The sequence below is a fragment of the Petaurus breviceps genome, unplaced genomic scaffold, assembly GCF_028583685.1.
Source record: "Petaurus breviceps papuanus isolate PSGF00001 unplaced genomic scaffold, PetGlider_PUasm1.0 567, whole genome shotgun sequence".
Lineage (NCBI taxonomy): Eukaryota > Metazoa > Chordata > Mammalia > Diprotodontia > Petauridae > Petaurus > Petaurus breviceps.
In genome coordinates this window covers 7,162,817-7,183,879 of record NW_027186383.1, presented here as the reverse complement: position 1 = coordinate 7,183,879, position 21,063 = coordinate 7,162,817, and the positions used below count along the sequence as shown (strand labels likewise).

At 44.2% G+C, this 21,063-nt stretch overlaps 2 protein-coding genes across 8 annotated transcripts in view; both read right to left on the bottom strand.

The window, feature by feature from the left end:
• RBM44 (RNA binding motif protein 44) overlaps nucleotides 1-15,568 on the bottom strand; it is a 30,582-nt gene extending 15,014 nt beyond the window's left edge. Inside the window, 8 exon segments of the mRNA XM_069103192.1 lie at nucleotides 4,459-4,549; nucleotides 4,720-4,742; nucleotides 4,843-5,029; nucleotides 6,070-6,246; nucleotides 7,345-7,403; nucleotides 7,617-9,130; nucleotides 9,133-9,252; nucleotides 15,433-15,568. Of these exon segments, the coding sequence (XP_068959293.1) occupies nucleotides 4,459-4,549; nucleotides 4,720-4,742; nucleotides 4,843-5,029; nucleotides 6,070-6,246; nucleotides 7,345-7,403; nucleotides 7,617-9,130; nucleotides 9,133-9,252; nucleotides 15,433-15,568 (2,307 nt within the window).
• A 3,824-nt stretch (nucleotides 15,569-19,392) lies between these two features.
• LRRFIP1 (LRR binding FLII interacting protein 1) overlaps nucleotides 19,393-21,063 on the bottom strand; it is a 194,693-nt gene continuing 193,022 nt past the window's right edge. For all 7 annotated transcript variants that reach the window (XM_069103185.1, XM_069103191.1, XM_069103188.1 and 4 more), the window contains one exon: nucleotides 19,393-20,262. In XM_069103185.1, coding sequence (XP_068959286.1) covers nucleotides 20,152-20,262 — 111 coding nt within the window. In that variant the 3' untranslated portion in view covers nucleotides 19,393-20,151. The remainder of the gene's footprint in view (nucleotides 20,263-21,063) is intronic.

Below are 21,063 nucleotides of genomic sequence, written 5' to 3'. Positions count from 1 at the left end.
GCTCACTGCAGAAAATAATTCCTTAAAAATTAGAAAACGGAAACTCATGGGGCGGCCAGGTAGCACAGCAAGTAAGAGCACCGGCTCCAGTGTTGAGAAGACCTGGAGATTGAATCGCGGGCTCAGACACTTAGCACCCACCCAGAAACACCTGGCCGTGTAACCTTGAGCAAGTTACTTAACCCCAATTGCTTAGGGGTGGCCAGGTGGCTCAGCGAGTAAGAGCACCAGCTCCAGTGTCGGGATGACCTGGATCAAATCTGGGCTCAGATACTCAGCACCACACCCAGAAATAACTGGCCGTGTAACCTTGAGCAAGTTACTTAACCCCAATTGCTAAATAAAAAAAAAAAAAAGAAAAAAGAAAACGGAAACTCATGACTTTATGAGAAATCAAGAAACAATAAAAAAAACAAAAGAATGATAAAATAGAAGGCAGTTTTTCACTGGAAAAACAACTGACCTGGAAAATAGATCCAGGATAGATAATTTCAAAATTATTGGACTGCCTAAAAGCCATGGTTACAAAAAGAACCTAGACATCATCTTTTAAGAAATTATCAAGAAAAATTGCCCTGATATTCTAGAACCAGAGGGTAAACTAGAAATTGAAAGAATCTACCAATCACCTCCTGAAAGATATCTTAAAATGAAAACTCCCAAGAATATTATAGCCAAATTGAGAGTTCCCAGACCAAGGAGAAAATATTGCAAGCAGTCACAAAAAACCAATTCAAGTATTGTGGAGTCACAGACTGGAGGGCCTGCAATATGATATTAACCCTAATTCCTGCAAAAGAGTTAGGATTACAACCAAGAATCACCTACCCCCAAAAAACTGAGTATAATCTTTTACTGGAAAAAAATGGACATTTAATGAAATAGAGGACTTTCAAGCATTCTTGATGAAAATACCAGAGCTGAATAGAAAATATGACTTTTAAATACAAGACCCAAGGGGGCAGAGCCCAGATGGCAGAGCAGAAACAGGACTTCTGAGTGGCTCCTGCTCCCACCTTCTCCAATACATGTAAAAAATGACTCTAAACAAACTTTAGAGCTACAGAACCCACAAAGTGACAGAAAGAAACTAACCTCCCACTGAAGACAGCTTGGCAGGCGGGGCCACTGCAGCACTCTGGGAACAGAGCCCAACCCTGCATAAGCCAGACATTTTAGCCTAAGGGCGGCCACTACCAGCTGCTGGCTGAGGGACTTTGGGAAAGTGGATCACCAGCAGCTGTGGCAGTTTCCAGAATTATCAACCCATAGATGCTAAGGACAAGGTGAGAGGTCAGTGTGAACTTTGGGAACAGGGAGTCGAGGAGTGTGGTCCGGCTTCGGCCCCCAGAGAAGCAGCTGAGGCCTGCAGAGTGTAGGGGGACCAAGCAACCATTCTGAGGTGTAATTTCTCTTGCTTTAACTTGCTTGGATCTGGATTGCAGTCTAGGGTGGAGGTCCTGGAGTGTGTGACCAGTGAGCCAGAGCGTGTGGAGACTTCAGAGGGGGTAGCCAATTAATAGCTCAGGCAGCTGAGAAAACCCCAGCGATTTGTGACAAAGCTCTCCTCTCTGGAAGCAGAGTTCTACTATGACAAAAAACTCAAAAGTCAAGTAATTGAGTGGCAAAATGAACAAATAAAGGAAGCAAAGCAAGCACAGCAATCCGACTTTATACTCCTATTTTTGGGAAAAAAAGGATTAAAACATGGAATAGGAGGAAGACAGCAGAGTCATAACTCCTGTACCAAAAGCTTCCAAGAAAAATATGAACTGCTTATAGGCCATAGAGGAGCTTAAGAAAGGTTTTGAAAACCAAATAAGAGAAGTGGAGGAAAAACTGGGAAGAAAAATGAGAACGATGCAAGAAAATCATGAAAAGCAAGTCAATAACCTGACTGAAGAAAATAACACTAAAAATAGACTAACTCAAATGGCAAAAGAGGCTCAAAAAGCCAATGAAGAGAATTCTGAACGCCTTAAAAAGCCGAATTTGCCAGATGGAAAAAGAATCTCAAAATCTCACTGAAAGAGAATCATTCCTTCATAATTAGACTGGAGCAAATGGAAGCTAGTGACTTTATAAGAAATCAAGATACTATTAAACAGATCCAAACAAATTAAAAAGTAGAAGGCAATGTGAAATATCTCCTGGGAAAAACCACTGACCTGGAAAATAGATCCAGGAGAGATAATTTTAAAATTATTGGACTACCGGAAAGCCATGATCAAAAAAAGAACCTAGAAATCATCCTTCAAGAAATTCTCAAGGAAAACTGCCTTTTTTTTTTAAAGAACCAGAGGGCAAAAGAGAGGTTGAAAGAATCCACTGATCACCTCCTGAAAAAGATTCCAAAAAGAAAACTCCTAGGAATATTATAACCAGGTTCCAGAATTCCCAGATCAAGGAGAAAATATTACAAGCAGCCAGGAAGAAACAATTAGAATATTGTGGAAACACAATCAGGATAACACAGGATCTGGCAGCTTCTACACTGAGGGATTGAAGGGCTTGGAATATGATATTCTGGAGGTCAAAGAAGCTGGGATTAAAACCAAGAATCACCTACCCAGCAAAACTGAGTATCGTGTTTCAGGGGAAAATATGGTCATTCAATGGAATAGAGGATTTTCAAGCATTCTTGCTGAAAAAACCAGAGTTGAATAGAAAATCTGATATTCAGAAACAACAATCAAGAGAAGCAGGAGAAGGTAAACAGGGAAAAGAAATCATAAGGAACTTATCAAAGTTGAACTATTAACATTCCTACGTGGAAAAATGATCATTGTAACTGATGAAACTTTTCTCAGTATGAGAATAGTTGAAGCGGATAGAAATGTGTGTGTGTGTATGTCTATATAGGAGGGTATATGGGTGTATGAATACATATGTGTGTATATATGTGTACAGGTATACATAGACAGAGGGCACAGGTCCAGTTGAATAGGAAGGGATAATACTTAAAAGGTGAAATTGAGAGGTGGGAGAGGAATATAATGAAAGGAGATGGGGAGAGACAGAATGGGGGTAAATTATCTCATGTAGAAGAGGCAAAGGAAAACTTACAATGGAGGGGAAGAACAGGAAGGCAAAAGGGAATGAATCAACCTTACTCTTATTGAATCTGGCTTAGGGAGGGAATGATATACACACTAAATAGGGTATCTCACCCCACAGGAGAGTAAGGGGGAAAGGGATGAGAGGGGGGATGACGGAGGGGAAGGGCAGGTTGGAAGGGAGGAATGTTGGAAGCACACACTTTTGAAAAGGGACAGGGTCAAAGTACAGAACAGAACAAGTTGGGGGAAGGATAGGATGGAGGGAAATGTGGTCGGTCTTTCACAATGTATCCACTATGGAAATGTTTTGCATAGCTACACATGTGTGGCCTGTGCTGAACTGCTTGTCCTTCCAGTAAGGGCAGGTGATAAGGGAGGAAGAAAAGAATCTGGAATTCAAAGTTTTAAAATAAAATGTTTAAAAATATATAAATTATTATTATTTTTACATGCAACTGGGAAATAAGATATTATAGGCACTGGGGCATGGAGATCCATCTTGCCCTCCTGGAAAGTCAGAGGGGGGATGGGGGAGAGCAGGTTGGGGGAAGGGGGTATTCAGTGGGATCGCTGTTTTGGGGTGATGGGTAGAGGAAAGATGGGGAGAAAATTTGTAACTCAAAATCTTGTGGAAATAATGTAAACTAAAAATAAATTTAATTTAAAAAATAAAAATAAAAATCTTTCAATTAAAAAAAAATACAACACTCAAGAGATGCATGAAAAGGTAAACAAAGGGCAGCTAAGTGGTGCAGTGAACAGAGCACTGGTCCCGGAGTCAGGAGGACCCAAGTTCTAATCTGGCCTCAGACACTTAACACCCACCAGCTGTGTGACCTTGCGCAAATCCCTTCACCCTAACTGCCTAGCCTTCCCCTCTCCCCCCCTCCCAAAAAAAGGTAAAAAAGAAAGGGAAATCATGAGGGACTTAAGTTTAAACTGTTTACATTCCCACATGGAAAGATGATATTTGTAACTCATAAGACCTTACTCATTATTCGGGCAGTTAGAAGGCACATATATAGACAGAGGGCACAGGTGTGAGCTGACTATGAAGAGATGATATCTAAAAAAATGAAGGGGTGAGAAAGGAATGTACTGGGAGTGGGAGGAAGGGTGGGATAAATGATCTTACATAAAAGAGGCAAAAAAAAGCTTTTACAATGGAGGGGAAGAGAGGAAGTGAGGGACAGTGAGTGAACATTACTCTCATCAGATCTGGCTCAAAGAGGGAAGAACAAACTCAACTGGTATAGAAACCTATCTTACTTATTACCCTGTCACACGGCCAAGCCAGGAAAGGGACCAGACTGTACTGGATGAGGACATTGTGTGTCACATAATTATAGAACCAAGAATTCCTACTTGGGAGGGAGTTAAATCCCGCCCCCAACCTCACCTGAGAAAGGATTCTTTTCAGGTTGGTAGAACCAGGGTCAGCATTATGTGTACCAGGAACATCCCTGAGGGCTGAGTTTGGTCCTGAAAGTCTGGAATAAAGGCACACAGATTACCCCAGTGCACAAAGCGGACACATCAGAATAGCACTAACGTTTCTGAGTAAGGCCCAAATGCAGAACACACACAGGGCAAAAGAAGTGTAATGTTTATTGTCAGAGCCTGCTGATGCTTATCTGAATTAAGAAAAAACGGAACTTACATAAGAGAGTCTTCTTTCATTAGCTGAAGAGAGAGGAAGAGAGAGAGGGAAGGAGAAATCCATTAAAACATGAATATTTTCTGCAGAAAATGTTAAGAAAAAACTCATTATTGAAACACATACCTTGGAAGGAATAAAAGTGGAAAAGAAAGATGACAATTTGGACTCCACAGACAAGGGAGGTAATTCATCCAGTGGTACTCCCTTTATGATTTTTTCTCTCATACTCAAATACTTAAGTTTCAGATCTCCAAAAAGGGACAGTAATGTAGATCCTAATTCTGTTTTAGCAAAATCACCTGCAAAATTCCTGTTAAGCAGTTAAGATAGGTGAGTAATACCCCGTAAATCTTGGGCTTTATACACACATGCTTCTTACTACTGCTGAGAGAAATGATTATTTCTTTCTTATTTTAATGACCAATCTCCCCTTTTATTTCCTCATTCCCTGTAGGCTCTTCAGTCAGTCTTTGAAAGGCAGGACTGACAAGAGATGAAATCTTGGGCAGATGCCCCCCACCCCCCACTGGGAAAATTTAGATCTGCTTAATAGGTAAAGAGATTCTAGTCTGGTAAAAACCAGTCCAGTTATTGTGTTTTAGTCAGCCAGGTGTGAGTAGAGGTGGTCCCCTTGCTGTCTAGGCTTCCCCAGGAAGAGGTAGTCTGGTGAAGAGACTGAGTGATCAGACCACTGCTGCCCCTGCCCCCCTCCTCATTAGAATAATCCCACCTCTCATTGTAATATTCATTCTCTCATTACTTGTTAACCAGAGGTGATTTCCACTCTCAGGAACACCCACTCTTCCAAGGGCACAAAAGTGTTGAGTGGGTTCCATGAGAGTTCTTTGGCATTTGAGACTGCCACTGATCTCTTTTATTAATTATTCACTAGCATAATTAATAAAATTATTAATTAACCAGAAACTCTCTCAAACTTTTCACGTGTCACATTGTACAAAATGGACATAGACTTATTTCTATTAGGATTAAGAATTTTTTCAGAAGAATAATGAAATAACTAATAGAATTACCCTCTCTAGGGCCACCACTTGGAAAGCTGGAAGATGAGGCAGCCCACTCCAAACAGGAGTCCTCAAGGGAGTTGGCAATGACCAATTCATTCCCATCACCCATAAGGAGGAGGCTTTTAAAGGGCACACTTGCTCTGGGGCCAGTTATCTCACCCAGACTAGCACAATTCATATGGTACTTCACCCTCTCCAAGCACGGCAAAACATTTTTAGACATCAGACTTAGATTTGTGATTGTTAATTTTGTAATATGCAAGCAGGTGATTTTTTTCTGATGTGCTTCAGATAGATAATATTTTAAAAAGCTAGCAATACATACCTGGTAAAGCTTTCCTTTTCTTCCATTACAAGTCTGTAAATTTTCCAACAATGCTGATGACACATCTGATAATGGGCTTTTAAAAGCAGCAACTCTGCTTCCATAGCTCTCTGCAATGTTTTCTGACAACACTTAGATGAAAAATTCTTCTCCGCTTCTTTAGAAAGTTGAAATTGACTTGGAAACAAAGAGCTGGATCAGGTTAAAACTCAGAATGAATCTACTTAACATTAAGAGGAAGTTGTTTGTTTTCTAGATTTTCATCTTAAATCAGTTCTACAAGTGATTCAGAATTTGCACTCACAACATTTCTAGAAAATAACTCAGGATTTAAAGATAAATCTATTATTTGTAAAAATTAAGAAAACATCTTAGGAAATCACACTTTTTCTAAGTCAGGTATTATTATAGTAAGGGTGTCTCTTTTACCTGCTGGCACTAGAGAAGGCAGGCAAGTAACCTCTGTCTATGTATCAGGACAGAGAATCAATCTACACTATTTGCATATGAAAACATTTTTCAAAGTAATAAAAGGATCTGATTGCTGTTAATGTAAAAATTACAATTACACTTACAAAAATTACAACTTAAAGAAGTTAAGGGGCTAAATTCACCTACTAAATGGAGGACTCTGACAGTATAGCTTAGAGAACCCAACAATTTTCTGCCTAAAAGAAACACACTCAACATACAGATGCCCATGTCAGTTTAAAGTGAAGGGCTAGAATGCAATGTATTTTGCCACAGTTGCATGTAAAAACAGATAAACCAGAAGTTGCGACCATATTTTCAGATGAGGAAACAAAAATACATGTCCTCAAGGAAGGCAGGGAAACTCTGTTACGCTTAGAAGTACCAGAGATGGTGAGACATCAGTTTTGTGTGCCTGCAGACAGACAGACACGCACACACGGCCAAATGGAATGGCAGCAGAGAGAGAATGGCCAAGAGAAGGTGCCAGGCAGACCAAGTGATAACACAGAAGGAAGGGCTATTAGGGGAGACTGCAGAGTACCCATGAAGGCATTAAAAATGTCTAATGCCTTGTACGTATTACATGCTTAATACATTTTAAATATGAAATTTCGGAAGAAACTATATAAAGCATCTGTCCAGGACTATCTGAATATGTCTAAAGAGCAGGGCTGGAAACATAACTTCTTACGGTTCCTTTGGCCATTTAATTCTATTAAAACGACACCAGCTGGGCAGACACGATCGAATTCTGGCTTTTCATATGCTTGTCATTCACATTATATAAGTCATGTGGCATACCTCTTGGGGTTTTTCTTTAAGTCTTTGACATCAAATTTATTTTTCAATTCCAAGTGATCCTGAAAACATTTTGACAAATAATTAGAAACTTTCTGCGATGGAAATCAAGATGCCACACAAGCAGATTACCAGGAACTCCCTACTTGTATACCAGATATAGACACTTAAGTGCTTTTTCAATCAATCCTATCATTCACAATTTTTGTGGAGTAGTGAGGGGAGGAATCCAGGGAGGTTATATGGAAGGTAAAAACAAAAAAGCTTAATATTACCTTAATTAATAAAGTATCGTTAGCTTTTGAATTCTCAACTGGAAAAGCCTTTTGTGGGCCTTTGGGAAAAGTCTCCCGTAAGAGCCCCTCTGCTTCTGCCCAGTCCTGCAGACAAGACAAGTCGGTGTTGCAGGCGACACTTCTCAGTTTCTCGTCTGGCCACTCACTGCGCTGGGTTTTTCTCATCATGGTTATTTCTGTGTTGCTTGACCTGGAGGCCACGGAAGACCTTGTGCTTGTTGCCCTGCTCGTGGTGAAACAGGCCCTAAAATCATAGCTGGCATCGACTGTCTGGTTAACCCTGACAAGACAGCCATGGTCTGCATCCACCAAGCACTTAGGATACTCGCAGTCCACATCAGTAAGGTGTGTTTTGCTTATGACGTCACCACTGGTCACTTTTGGAGGGCTATTTTCTTCTATCGAATGACTCTCTTTGGCTGAAACCTTTGGCATAGGCATGGGAAAATCTAAGCCTGGCTTGGTGGTGCTCTGGATGAATTGATAACATGACTGATCATAGGCAGAAAGATAGGATTCATCAAAAATAAAAGTTGTAGAACTCTGAAAACATTTGCTGGGTTGCTGTGATCCCGGTGAAGCTCTTTCCAGGAAAGAACTAGGGTTTTCCATACTCTTCATCAGAAGCTTGTTCTCCTCACCTTCTTCCCCACAGACACCTCTCTTGTCAGTCATCTGAGACGTCCTTTTGTCAGGAGAAATGTTGGCTTTTGGGGTCTTCGGAGGTTTCTCTGGACTGCAGGCAGCGTCCTGCTCTTCTGCAGCCCCTCCCATCTGTACGATGCCATCAAACACACTCTGGTTCATGATGCCGGCCTCGTGTTCTTGGCACCTCCAGGACTTCTGACCACAATACTCGGTTAGAGACAGGTAATCATGAATCTCGGACACCTCGGCTGTATTTTCCTGTGTACGAATGTGAGTTGACTCATAGGAGAAAAAGGTACTACCTTCCAATTTCTTCACATGATCCTCTCCCAGGCCATTAGCACACTTAATTTCATAATCTGAATTTCCCAACTCAACGACTTCTGAATCAGGAGTATATAGTGTCTTTATTTGGTCAAAATCTAAATGGTAACCAGAGTAATCTTGCTCTTCAGCACTGTGATATTCCTGCTGGGAATCTTCATCTAGATCACGCTTCTGAATGTCAGTACCAATAATATCCTTGTAATCGCCTTCTACATTTCTGCAGACATCTTCCAAAACACCAGAATCCTTGTTTTGGTCTTTCAATACATCAAAAAATCGCTCTTCTTTTTGCATTTCGAGGTCTGTATCTGAACTTAGATATGTAAAATGTTCTTTCAATTTAGACCCGGAGTCTGAGATATTGATGGAATAGGTACCATTCAAGAGAGCATAGTCAGCTATGCCTGAGAGTTCATTTGACTGACAGGGAGCTCTCCCAAGAGAAGCTGGTGGGCTCCCTGAGGACAGCTCGGACGTCTCTCTTCTGTCCAAGAGGCTCATGTTATCTTTATCCATCTCTCCAATACCAATAAATTGCAGTGATCACGAGAAATGGTCAACAGATGTTCACCACTGACACTTTCACCATAATAATGAGAGGCCAGGAAGAAATGTTTTCTCTTGGGACTTGATGGCTCCTCTAAAAGCAAAAGAAGCACAGGGTAAAAATGCGCCTTTTCACAAGATTCCCCCCCCAACAGGCAGGGCAGGCTCTGGGAGCCCACTCCACCTCTGAACACCACTGGTGGTAGGAAAGATGTTTTTTGACATCCAGCATCAATCTGTGTCTCTTCAATGCCAACCCTCTGGGGTCACACGGAACAGGGCTGATCCCTCTCCTACAAGGCAGTCCTTCAGGTAACTGAAACCATCTCTTAGGCTCTAGCCCTGGCCCTTTACGCCCCAACCCTCCAAGCTTTCTATTCCCCAGGTACTTCTGTAGCCCATCCCCCACCCTTCCCAACTCACTCATATAATCAAAGAAAAAAAATTGAGGGATGGAGGGGGCCATTGCATTACCAGACCTCAGCCTATATTATGAAGACATAATTGTCCAGACTATCTGGTACTGGGTAAACCACAGGGCAGCAGATCTGTACTTATGCTTTGCACCCCCTGGTTCCTGGTGACTTTCCCAGCAGATGCACTGGGCCTTTCTTTTGGCTGCTCATTACATGGTATGGTCCATCTCTAAGGCAGGCCAGAAGACACACCCTCCTCACCTCCAACTCCCAGAATCCATCATTTCTCTCAATTCTGATGCTACTTTTGACAAATGGTCTTTCCCTACGGCCCCATCAGCATGGCATGACCTTACATTGATTCTGTCTGTCCTCATGTATGGACAGGCTGTTTCCCCCAGAATGGAGGCTTCTTGGGGGTGATAACAGTTTTATTTTTGTCTTAGTACCTGCTTCATTCAGCACAGTGCTTGGCCTACAGCAGCAGAATTTACAAAATTCTCAGACAAGGAAGACTCAGGATCCAAGGAAGCTGGGAGCCCAGTATTTGGTAACAAAGACTCTACTAGACAAGAACTGGTAAGAAAAACGAAGGGCCGTCCTGCAGAAATTAGGTTAAGACCAGCTTCCTACATGATATACCATAATAAATATCAAATAAAACTAAATGTAAGAGGTCATTTTTTTTTAAACCCTGGAAATTGGAAAGATACCTTTCAAAACTATGGCATCAGGAAAACTTTTTTTTAAGACAAAAAGTCACCAAATAGTAGCATGTAATGCTTAAAAAGAATTAACATATACCAAATAATCATAGAAATAGCCTTACTCCCATTCTATTCTATCACATACTAATTTAAGTCAGAACTAACTCTGGAGAGAAGATTCTGGGAAGATGGTGGAGTAGGTCAGAAAATTCCAAGCTCTCCAGAGTTCCTCCACAAACAAGACAAAATACATCTCAGGGCCAATATAGAATGGTAAAAATAAACAATGCTGGGGCAGAACAGTGGTCCTGGGACAACCAGAGAAGATCTGGGATTTGGGCCCTGTGAAGCAGAAACACCTCCAGGTTAGTTCCACTGAAAGAGCGGCAAGGCAGGCTCTGGGGCTAGCTGGAGTGGGAGGCAGCCTCAGCCTTAGCCACAGGAATTTTCACCTCCTGGACAGTGTGGGGAGTTTGGAGTCTGAATGAGGGGAAGACTGAAAAGGAATGCCAGGCTCAGCTGTGCTGCTGAGACACAGCCCTGTGTGAGAAGGAACCAGCATACGCCATGGGACAGGACGCTGCTGGCTGTGGGCACTTACGGGAGAGTGGAGTTCTTGGTTTTGGTTTTAGGCCAGAAGGGGGAACTGAAGGAGGATGTGAGGCCAGAGACACCATTCACCCATGCCCCATGCCCCAGGACTAGAGGTGATTATAAGAATAAGCTGCTACAAGTTTTTAAAAATGAGGTGGCCAAGGAGAAAAAAATCCAACCATAGAAAATTACTATGGAAATAGCGAAGACCAGGGTTCATCCTCAGAGAATGTTGAAGCAAAAAAACCCTTTCCTACTGAGTCAAATTTATAAGAATACAAGTCATTCCCAATGGATAAATGGTCAATTTGATATGAACAGACAGTCTTTAAATGAAAAAAAAAAAAGCTATCTATCATCATATAAAAATACCCTAAATCATTATTAATTAGAGAAATGCAAATTAAAGCAACTCAGATACCATCTCACAGCTATCAGACTGGTTAATATGACAGAAAAGGAAAATGATGGTTGGTTGTCAGCCTTTGTTGGAGAGGGCCAAAATGGCATAACTATGTTGGGGTCGGGGCACAGTGTGTCCGACTGTGGCTGAGCAGACCAGATCAGAAGATCCTAGCTTGGAATGCTCTACCACAGGCTGGGCACAAATAGTGTGTGTGAATATTTGGGATGGATTCTCTAAATTGGAACATCTTGAATTTCTTTTAAGTTGTTTCAATTTTGCTTTGCTCCTAGAGCACAGCACCTTCTCTGATGAGGGCATGCCATGCTAAGCAGTGCCGTGTTTCCCATGTCACACAATCAATTCCAAAGTTCTCGAGAGAGACTTTTAGAGTGTCCTTGTATGGCTTCTTCTGACCGCCATGTATGAGTCCTCCATAAAACAGTCTTTTTGGCAAGCATGGCCAGCCCATTGGGGTTGTGCTCTCTGCAATACAGTCTGGATGCCTGGCAGTTTAGTTTAAGAAAGAACCTGAGTGTCTGGTATCTTATCCTGCTAGGTGATCTTCAGAATCTTCCCAAAACAATTTAAATGGAAATGATTCAGTTTCCTGGCATGGTGCTGGTAGACTGTCCAAGTTTCACAGGCACACGACAACGAGGTCAACACCATGGCTCTGTAGACCTTCACTATGGTAAGTCATACTAACACCTCTTCTCTCCCACACTTTTCTTTGGAGTCTCCCAAACACTGTTAGCTCTGGCGATGGTTGCATCAATCTCATTATCAATGTGTATATTCCTAGAACTTATACTACCAAGGTGAGTGAACCATAGCATTCAAAACTTCTCCATTTGCTGTAGCTGTTGGTTCCACATATGCATGCTGTGGTGGTGGCTGATGAAGCGCCTATGTTTTCTTGGTGTTGTTAAGACAAAATTAGCACAAGCAGCTAAGAAATAATCCATCCTTTGTTGCTTCCGAGGCTAAACAAATCCTGCAGCAACATTCCCTCCACTTGGCTCGTAGCCTTTTCAAGTTGAGGAATTTACCATCAGTGCTTAGCCGACCCGTGTTCATCCTCATTGAAAGCATTTGACAACATGGCTGAAATCAGCATGCTTTTTAAAGCACAGGAGCGAGCACACAGCCTTGTTTCACTCCACTGGTGACTGGGAAGGCACAAGAGCATTGTCCATTATTCAGAACCTGGGCAAGCATGCCATTATGGAATTGACATACAGTGCTGATGAACTTCTATGGGCAACCAAATTTTGATCAATAATTTTCCATGAGCGCTCATGACCGACTGTATCAAAGACCTTGTTCAGATCTACAAATATTGCATACAGCTCTCTGTTCTGCTCCTGGAGAAGATGCAGGAAAAACTGGAACAATAATGCACTGTTGGCAGAATTATGGACCGATCTAACCATTCTGGAGAGCAATTAGGAATTATGCCCAAAGAGCTATAAAACTGTGCATACCCTTTGACCCAGCTATACCACTTCTAGGGCTGTGTTCCAAAGAGATCATAAAAAAGGGAAAAGGACCCACATGCACTAAAATATTTATAGCAGCTCTTTCTATGGTGGCAAAGAACTGGAAACTGAGGGGATGCCTAGCCACTGGGGAATGGCTGAGCAAGTTGTGGTATATGAATGGAATGGAATACTACTGTGCTCTAAGAAATGAGGAGCAGATGGATTTCAGAAAAACCTGGAAAGACTTATATGAACTGATGCTGAGTGACATGAACAGAACCAGAACATTATACACAGTAGCAGCAACACTGTGTGGTGATCGACTTGGACGAACTTAGCTCTTCTCCACAAAACAATGATCTACGACAATTCCAATAGAGTTGTGATAGAAAATACTATCCACATCCAGAGAAAGAACTATAGTGCTTGAACATAAATTGAAACATACTATTTTCTTTTTTGCTCATGGTTTTTCCCTTTTGTTCTGATTCTCATTTCACAACATGACTAATGTGGAAATAGGTTTAATATGATTGTACATGTATAGTCTGTATCAGATTGCTTGTTGTCTTGGACTGGGGGAGGGAGAAAAAAATTTGGAACTCAAAATCTTATAAAAGTGAATGGTGAAAACTATCTTCACATGTAATTTGAAAAAATAAAATACTATTAAGTGAAAAAAAATTTTAAAAGAAATAGAAAAAGCTGCTCTTATCCCAAAGAAGGTCAAATGATTACCTGCCCAAAAATAATTCATAGAAGAATTTTTAAAAGGTTTTAAAAATTAAATGAGGGAAATTGAGGAAAATTTTTAAAAAGAACAATTCAAAGAAAATAAGATTGTGAAAAGAAATTCGACCAACTAGAAAGGGAGATCCAGAATCTTAAGAAAGAAAACAATTTGAAAAGTAAAATTGAGCAAAAGAAAGTGAGCAAAGTTATGAGACCTAGAAATAATAAAACAAAATATAAAGAATGAAAAAAATAGAAGAAAATGTCAGAAATCTCGTAAGAAAAACAACTTATCTGGAGAACCAATCAAGAGAAAACGTAAGAAAAATCAGAGTACTTGAAAACTATGAGCAAAAAAAGAATCTCAATATAATAATACAAGAAATAATTTTTAAAAATTGTCCTGAAGAGGTAGAACCAGAGAAGAAAGCAGAAGTAGAAAAAAAAAACTCACCAACCACCACCTGGAAGAGATCCTAAGAAAAAAACTTAGAGGAATATCAATTAAATTCTGAAACCCCAGCTCAAGGGAAAAAAAAAATCAAATACGGTGAAACCACAATTTGAATCACACAAGACACAGCAGCAGTGACCTAAAACTGCAGGTCTTGGAACACTCCATGTTGAAGAGTAAAAGAACTGGGATTGTGGCTGAAAGTATCATGCTCAGAAAAGTTAAGCGTGATTCTGAATGAAAAAGAAAAAGTGGATATTCAATGAATTGCCAGACTTTCAGGATTTTGTTGCAAAAACAAAACACCAAACCTGAACTCAATAGAAAATCTTACATACAGGAGAAATACAAGATAGACATCAAAGACTAATTACAAGGGATTCAATAAGGGCAGACTGTTTACTTTTATATGGGGAAAAGCAAAACACGTATCTAATATTGTTATAAGTAACTGGGTAGTTTGAAAGAAAGATTGGGGTAGACCTGAGAAGGTGATTCTAAAAAGTAACCATTTAGGAATGGCTAAAAAGAGTAATTATCTTATAGGAGTGAAGTGTGGGAGGAAGAACAGAGGGAGGAGGGCTGGTAGCTGTGCAATGCTACTCTCACGGGGATGGGCTACTGAGAGAACAACACATATGTAACTAGTAGACCAGGAGTCTTTTAAATTCTGAAAGAGAGAAAAGACTAAGAGGGTGGGGAGTGGGGGAGGGGATAAGGGAGGGACTTCTAGAGGGAGCCCAACTCGTTTCAGATCTGAGTCAAAAAGAGACCAATACATACTTTTATAACGGGATAGAAGGCTTCTAAGTCTATAAAGCCACAAGAGGGGAGGGAATAGGATGCGGCTACAGGAGGGTGTTCAGGTGAATGTGAATGGAAGCAAGGGAGGGGTTTTGGGAGGGGGTGGGTGAAGGGAGTCGGGGGACAGGAAGTAAGAGAGACACAAACGAGAGAAAAATGAGGAGTAGAATTTATTAGGAAAAAAAGAGGCGGTGATGACGATGTGGGACAAAATGACTGAAAAAGAAAAGCGGGAAATCACACGCTGTGCCTGGAGCGGTAAGCCGCCAGAGGCGCTGGCCCGCCTCGGCCCCATGGGGGGGGGGGGGGCCCGGCGGGGGGGGGGGGGGGGGGGGGACCCCCCCCCCCCCGCCCCCCCCGGGGGGGGGGGGGCGCACCAAGCCTTAGGGAGGAGGCGGCCCTGCTCTGGGGGGCTGGGGGAGGGGCGGGCGGCCGTTGGAGTCTCGAGATGACGGGAGGAGCTCAGAAGGGGGTCCCCCTTACGGGCAGAGTCAGTACGATTCTGGGGGCCCCTGGGGGGGCTGGTATGTGGGCCATCAGTAACTGGGAGGTTACGAGGCACCGGTTACTAGGGGCTTCGGACGCTGGGCGGAGGCGGGGGTTGGGGCCTGGAGAAGACGCAGGGGGGCCGCGCGGGGCACCCCCGCCCCCTCGTCCCTTCCCCTCCCCGGGGCACTCACCCGGAGCACTCACCCGGGGCAGCGACTCGGACACCAGCGCAGCGGCAACCCCTTCCCGCCGCCCTCGCCGACGCTCCCGGACGCTGGAAAGCGTGGGCCGCTGGCCACGCCCCCTAGACCCGAGGCGAACCTCCATTGGCAGCCAGTGAGGCGCCGCGACTCCGCGATTGGTCGAGGTAAGCACCAATCATAGAGTGGAGGGAAACGGCTCGGGCAGCGCGTGCGCAGACGTAGGGAGCGCGGCTCCAGCCGAGCCCCTGTGGGCGCGCAGGCGCAGATGCCGCTTCGGCCCAGAAGAGGTTTGCGAAGCCCTCTGCCTCTGCCCCTCCGCCGCGCGGCGCGGTCCCAGCTCACGGAAGGGAGGCCGGCTCGGCTCGGCAGCGCCGCCTGCAGGACAAGCCGGGCAGTGTGGCCGCCCAGGGAGCGACGCCCACGCAGCGTGAAGGCGCACAGAGCCCGAGGGGGAGGAGAGGGATCCGCGCGGGCTGAGACCTTTGATGGGCAGCCGCTGCCTCCTCATTCCCCAAGAACGGTGCTTGCACCAGGAATAATGGGCAGAAGGGACTCAGGGCCAGCAGGCGAAGGCAGCACGCGGGAGAGGCCGCCGGGCTGGCCCCGCCACGGTCAGGGCATCGGAAGGGCCGTGCTCGGTGGGCGAGCGCGCTGACCTTCACAGGAGGGGGGCAGTTGTCAGGCCAGTGACCCGAACTCGTCTTCTCGGACCGGTAAAGGGGACCATCTGGGAAGGCCGATCGGGTTAGGCCAAACTCACCTCCTTTTTCGGCAGGATTACTAACCTAGGAGATGAGGGGGGTTTCCCCAGATGTTAACAGCGCTGCTGAGGCATCCCGCTGCATCTCCCCGTGTCCAAGGCCACCACTCTGGGTCAGGCCGGCTAGGACAATGGCCTCAATTAGATTTCCTGCCTTTAGGCTCTTCCCCTTCCATCTGCTACAAAGCTGTTAACTAGGCAGGAATTCCTAAAGCCTAGGTCTGACTGAGGTGCTGGCAGAGGGCAGTGGGACCAAATTTAAGGAGGAGGAGGAGACTGAATGCACCAGAGGAAGGAGCCAGGGGCTTGTCATCGACCCAACTGCAGGCAGAAGAGCCATTCCACCCCAGGCATACACTGATCAGGGCACCCCCCCCCCCCCCCCCACCGTCACTCGCGCAAACACCTGAGAGTCATGGGTCAGAGATAGAGGCATCGGAAAACCGGTGAGAGAGCTGGCTCTGGAGGCCGAGGATCTGGGCTCAAATGCTGGCTCTTCGGCTTGGCTAATTACCCACTATTCTCCTCTAAAATTTCCTACTGCATTGTCCTGTTTGCCATTTTCATTTACAACATTCCACCTCCAGTCGCCTTGCCTTTGCAAAAGCTGTTTCCTACGCCAGGAATGCCCTCCCTCCTTTGTCTGTATCTCTCACAGCCCTAACTCCCATAAGTCCATTCCTGTTCCCCTCCCTCCTCCAGTCGCTTCATTATTTGTATATTTTTAAACTGCATTATTTGGTTTTCTGTAATTTCTCTCCGATAGAACATAGGCTCCCCGAGGGCAGGAATGGTTTTGTTTTCGTATTTGTATACCCAACACCCAGCCAGGAAGCCAGTGTATTGTTCTGAAGGAGACATTTCTGTATTCTTGATGTGGATTTTCCTAAAGGACAGTGTGTGTAGGGGGCAGTGTCTGAGAAGTGCTGGCTTTTTCAAGACTGCCCTTTCCCAAAATGGTGAGACATGTGGAAAGTTTTCAACTGAAGAAACAGATTTACTGTTCTTGAGGCAGCTGGTGGTGCAGGAGTGCACTGGATCTGGAGTCAAAGACTTGAGTTCAAATCCAGCCTCCAACTCTTACTAGCTGTGTGATTGTGGGCTAGTCACTTAACCTCTGCCTGCCTCAGCTTCTTCAGCTGTGAAATGGGGATGATAACAGCACCTACACTTCCCAGGATTGCTGAGAAAAAGTGAGAGAATATTTGTGAAAGGCACTTAGCAATACCACACAAATGCTTATTCTCTTCCCTCTTTAATTGTTCTTTTGATCATTAAATATTTTTACTTTCAAAAACTCTGGAAGATCATCAGAAAGACACAGCCTCAAGATACTGTCTTACAATGCACTCGTATGTCAGAAAATCTTTTCAAAGGGTTCAGGCCCATGGCTGGCAGGGCCATGAAGGAAAGCGACCCCCTCCAGGCCTTTGCCAGTGGGACTGCACATTGGGCCACGGATTTCTGAGAGCGATTTGGCAGTAAGAGTCAGCCTCAGTTATGGCTTTTGACCCAGGGATTTCGTTCCTAGGACTCCATCCCCAAAACAACAGAAATAGGGCCTGCCGGTACAAAGATCCTCAAACTTATGGTAATTAATTAGAAACAACTAGAAGGTGACTCAGTAAGTAATAGCATAGTGTAGTAAAGGAATGTCAATCAGTCAGTAAACATAAAGGGCCAACTACGTGCTAGGCACTTGCTAAGTGCTAGATATCATGGCGATGTAAAAATCATAGCTATGAGCCGTACAAGGAAGTACGAGAAGACCGCTACAGGTGCTGACTGAGGCCAGCAAAACCAGAACTATGCTCGCATTACCTGTGTTGTCAGGTAAACGGACACCAAAGAGAAGGGGGGCAAAGACTAAAGGAAGCAGAAGGCACGGTGGAAAGAGCTGGCACTGGGGAGTCCTAGGATCTGGGTTCAAATCCCACTTCTGGCCATTATGGCCTGTGGAATCTTGGGCTCCCTCTTGGAGTCTTGGTTTGGGTTGGGCCAGCCTCTGAGGTCCCTTCCAGCTCTCCATGGAGGATCCACTGAGAGACAACACATCGTCATCTTTGTTAGAGGCAACATGATCCAGGGGAGAGAATGGAGGATTTGGCATCTGAGAAGCTGAGTGTGAATTTTGCCACATAGAGCTGTAGGACCCTGGCCAAATTACCTGATTTCCCTGAGCCTCAGTTTCCTCAGCTGTAAAATGAGGCATTTAGAGTCGATGACCTTGGAGTCTCTTCCAGCTTGAAATCTCAGAATCCAATTCTTGTTTATTCAGACAATTCTGCCTTATGTTAGAAGCTGTGGGAGTTGTGTAGATTTCTGGCCCTTGTTTTGTATGTATATTTGATTTATGATTTTGTTGACAGTTTGAAATAGCTAAGAATACTTCGGAAGAGCTATAAGAGACAGTTAAAAAACCTCCGATCTTAGAAATGTTAAAAGCTGCTGATGTGGGAACTCCCTCTGCCAACACAGATTGTAGCCCCTCTCTGACTTGTAGGTAAGTAAGTCCCAGGGGACCTGTGGATGGCTGGAAGTACAGAGTTCTTAAGGGCCACAAAGCTATGGAATCTCAGGGGTGGTGTTGGGAACTAGGCCTCCCTGACTTCAAGTCTAGCCACCACATGGTGCTATCTCAATGAAGGATAAAAGAAAGAAAATATATTTATAGAAAATGGATAAAACATAATCTAAATGTTCAATTATTAGCCAAAAAGAGAGTTGTTACTTCTATGAATGTGATCACAGGATCATAGCTTCATAATTGGAGGGGACTTGAGAAGCCATCAAGGTCAACTACCTCATTTTTCAGAGAAAGAAAGTGAGGCAGAGACTAAGTGACTTGCCCAAGGTCACACAGCTAGCAAATGTCTGAAGGCAGGAACTGAACTGTCTTCCTGACTGCAAGCCTGAGCTTCCTTGCTCCTTTAAAGTACTCTGTCTCTTTTTATCAACAGCTTTCAAACTCAAATATCTCTTTTAACAGGCTAAAGCAAAGGAAGAGAAGGTTGTTTGGACAGCTTTAGTGAACTAAATGCCATTAATAAACAGTTCATGTTTTTTTGTCTGAAACTCCTGCCTTAATATCTCCCAAGTGTAGTTTCAGATTTGGAAATCTGAGATTCCTGTTAAGCAGACCATCCCATTTTTAGTCTTGACGACTGGTGAACAAAGTGAAGATAATATAAATACCATATTGTTTTATTTTTTAACATTGCAATTCCCTTTTTAACTTTTTTTGCAACATTACATCCTTTAAAAGAAGTTAATTTCAATTCCCAGTATAAGGATTAAATAATACAAATAAAAAGCTGTCATCTTCAGTGAAGCTATTGCCCATTTACTCTGAAATCAAATATTCTCAGATTGAACTGATAAAAAAAAAATCCTTTCGAAAGCCTTCCTTTGTTGTCTGTGAAGAGTCTCGTAAGGTCACTTTTGCTTGGACGATGACCACCATCTTCTCTTGTCTCCAGCGAAGGAGTTTTGCTTGGTAATGGCTTATGGCTCCACAGTGCTTTGTGTATGAAAAGCGTATAGTTAGGCTACTACTACAAAGGTCACTCTCCTCAGAGACTGTTATCATCCTTCCTTCCCCCACCCCCCAGTTTTCAGCAAGATGCAATAAAAAGAAGTCAAGTCCTAATCTTCCCTTGTAGCGCCATTTTAAATGGCGGTCAAGGGCTGCTGTGCCTCCCAAGGCTGTGCCCAGTGTGCTTCTAAGAAAGAGAACTCCTGTGGACCACGTGGGGCCAGGCAGCCACAGGCAGGCGGAGCCGCAGCTGGACCAGAATCTAGCCCCCTGGAGCCAAGGAGAGTTTGGGGGTGCGCGTGTGCGTGTGCATGGGCAGAGGTGGGTTTTCTCCTCTGGAAGGCATGGGACCAAGCAGCATCTCGGAGAACAGCGCCTGCAGCGGGACCTTCCCGCGCTGTGTGGGCCGAGCTCACTGCTGGGACAAGAGTGCGCTGCGGTTGGCTTTCATCTTCTCCAGGCGTTTCACTAAGTGGCCATTGCTCACCTCCAGCTCCTCAGTTTTATCAAGTGCTGAGCGAAGCTGAAAAAGAGAGAGCAAAGGAGGCTGGAGCGGGAAGGGCGCCGCTCCATGCTTGGCACAGGCGTGCCCAACCAAGAGCCCCATAGCTGCGCATCAGGGCTCCTGAACCTGGGAAGGGGGAATCCCAGAAGGTATCTGTCACTCAGAAGCACGATCCCTCTACGTTTAGTGGTGGCAAAGCTTGCTCACTCACGTGTACATGCAATCAGATTTACAGCCAGGAAGGACCCGAGAGGCCATCCAGTCCAGGTAATAATGCAGTGGAGAGAGGGCAGGTTTGCAGTCAGACACCTGAGTGCTACTGAGAGACCTTAGAGGTCATAGAGGCCAGTGGAGGTACAGACAGGTTAGGTGATGGCGGGGAGAGTCTCCTAACCTCTCTCTGCCTTCATCTGTAAAATGAAAGTTGGCCTTGATATGGCATTTGGGGTGGAGTGCCCAGCTTACAAGAACCCTGGGTCCACCTCCCCAGCAACATTTTAGACATGCTCTAGGGGCCTCCAGCTGCTGATGTTGGCTCTTTAAGACTTCCTGGCCTGGGTCCAGGCCTTGTTGCCTGACCTTGAACTGTCACCCCCACCTCTTCTCCACTCACTGCCTCCACTCAGGCCATGCCCCACCCCACCCCTTTGCCCTTTCCAACTTCTCTATCTTCCTCCATTAGGCTGTAAGCTCCTTGAGAGCAGGGATCTGCTTACCTGCTTATATCCCTAGTTATTAGCACAGTGTCTGGCACAGAGTAAGTACTTAATAAATCTATCTATCTATCTATCTATCTATCTATCTATCTATCTATCTATC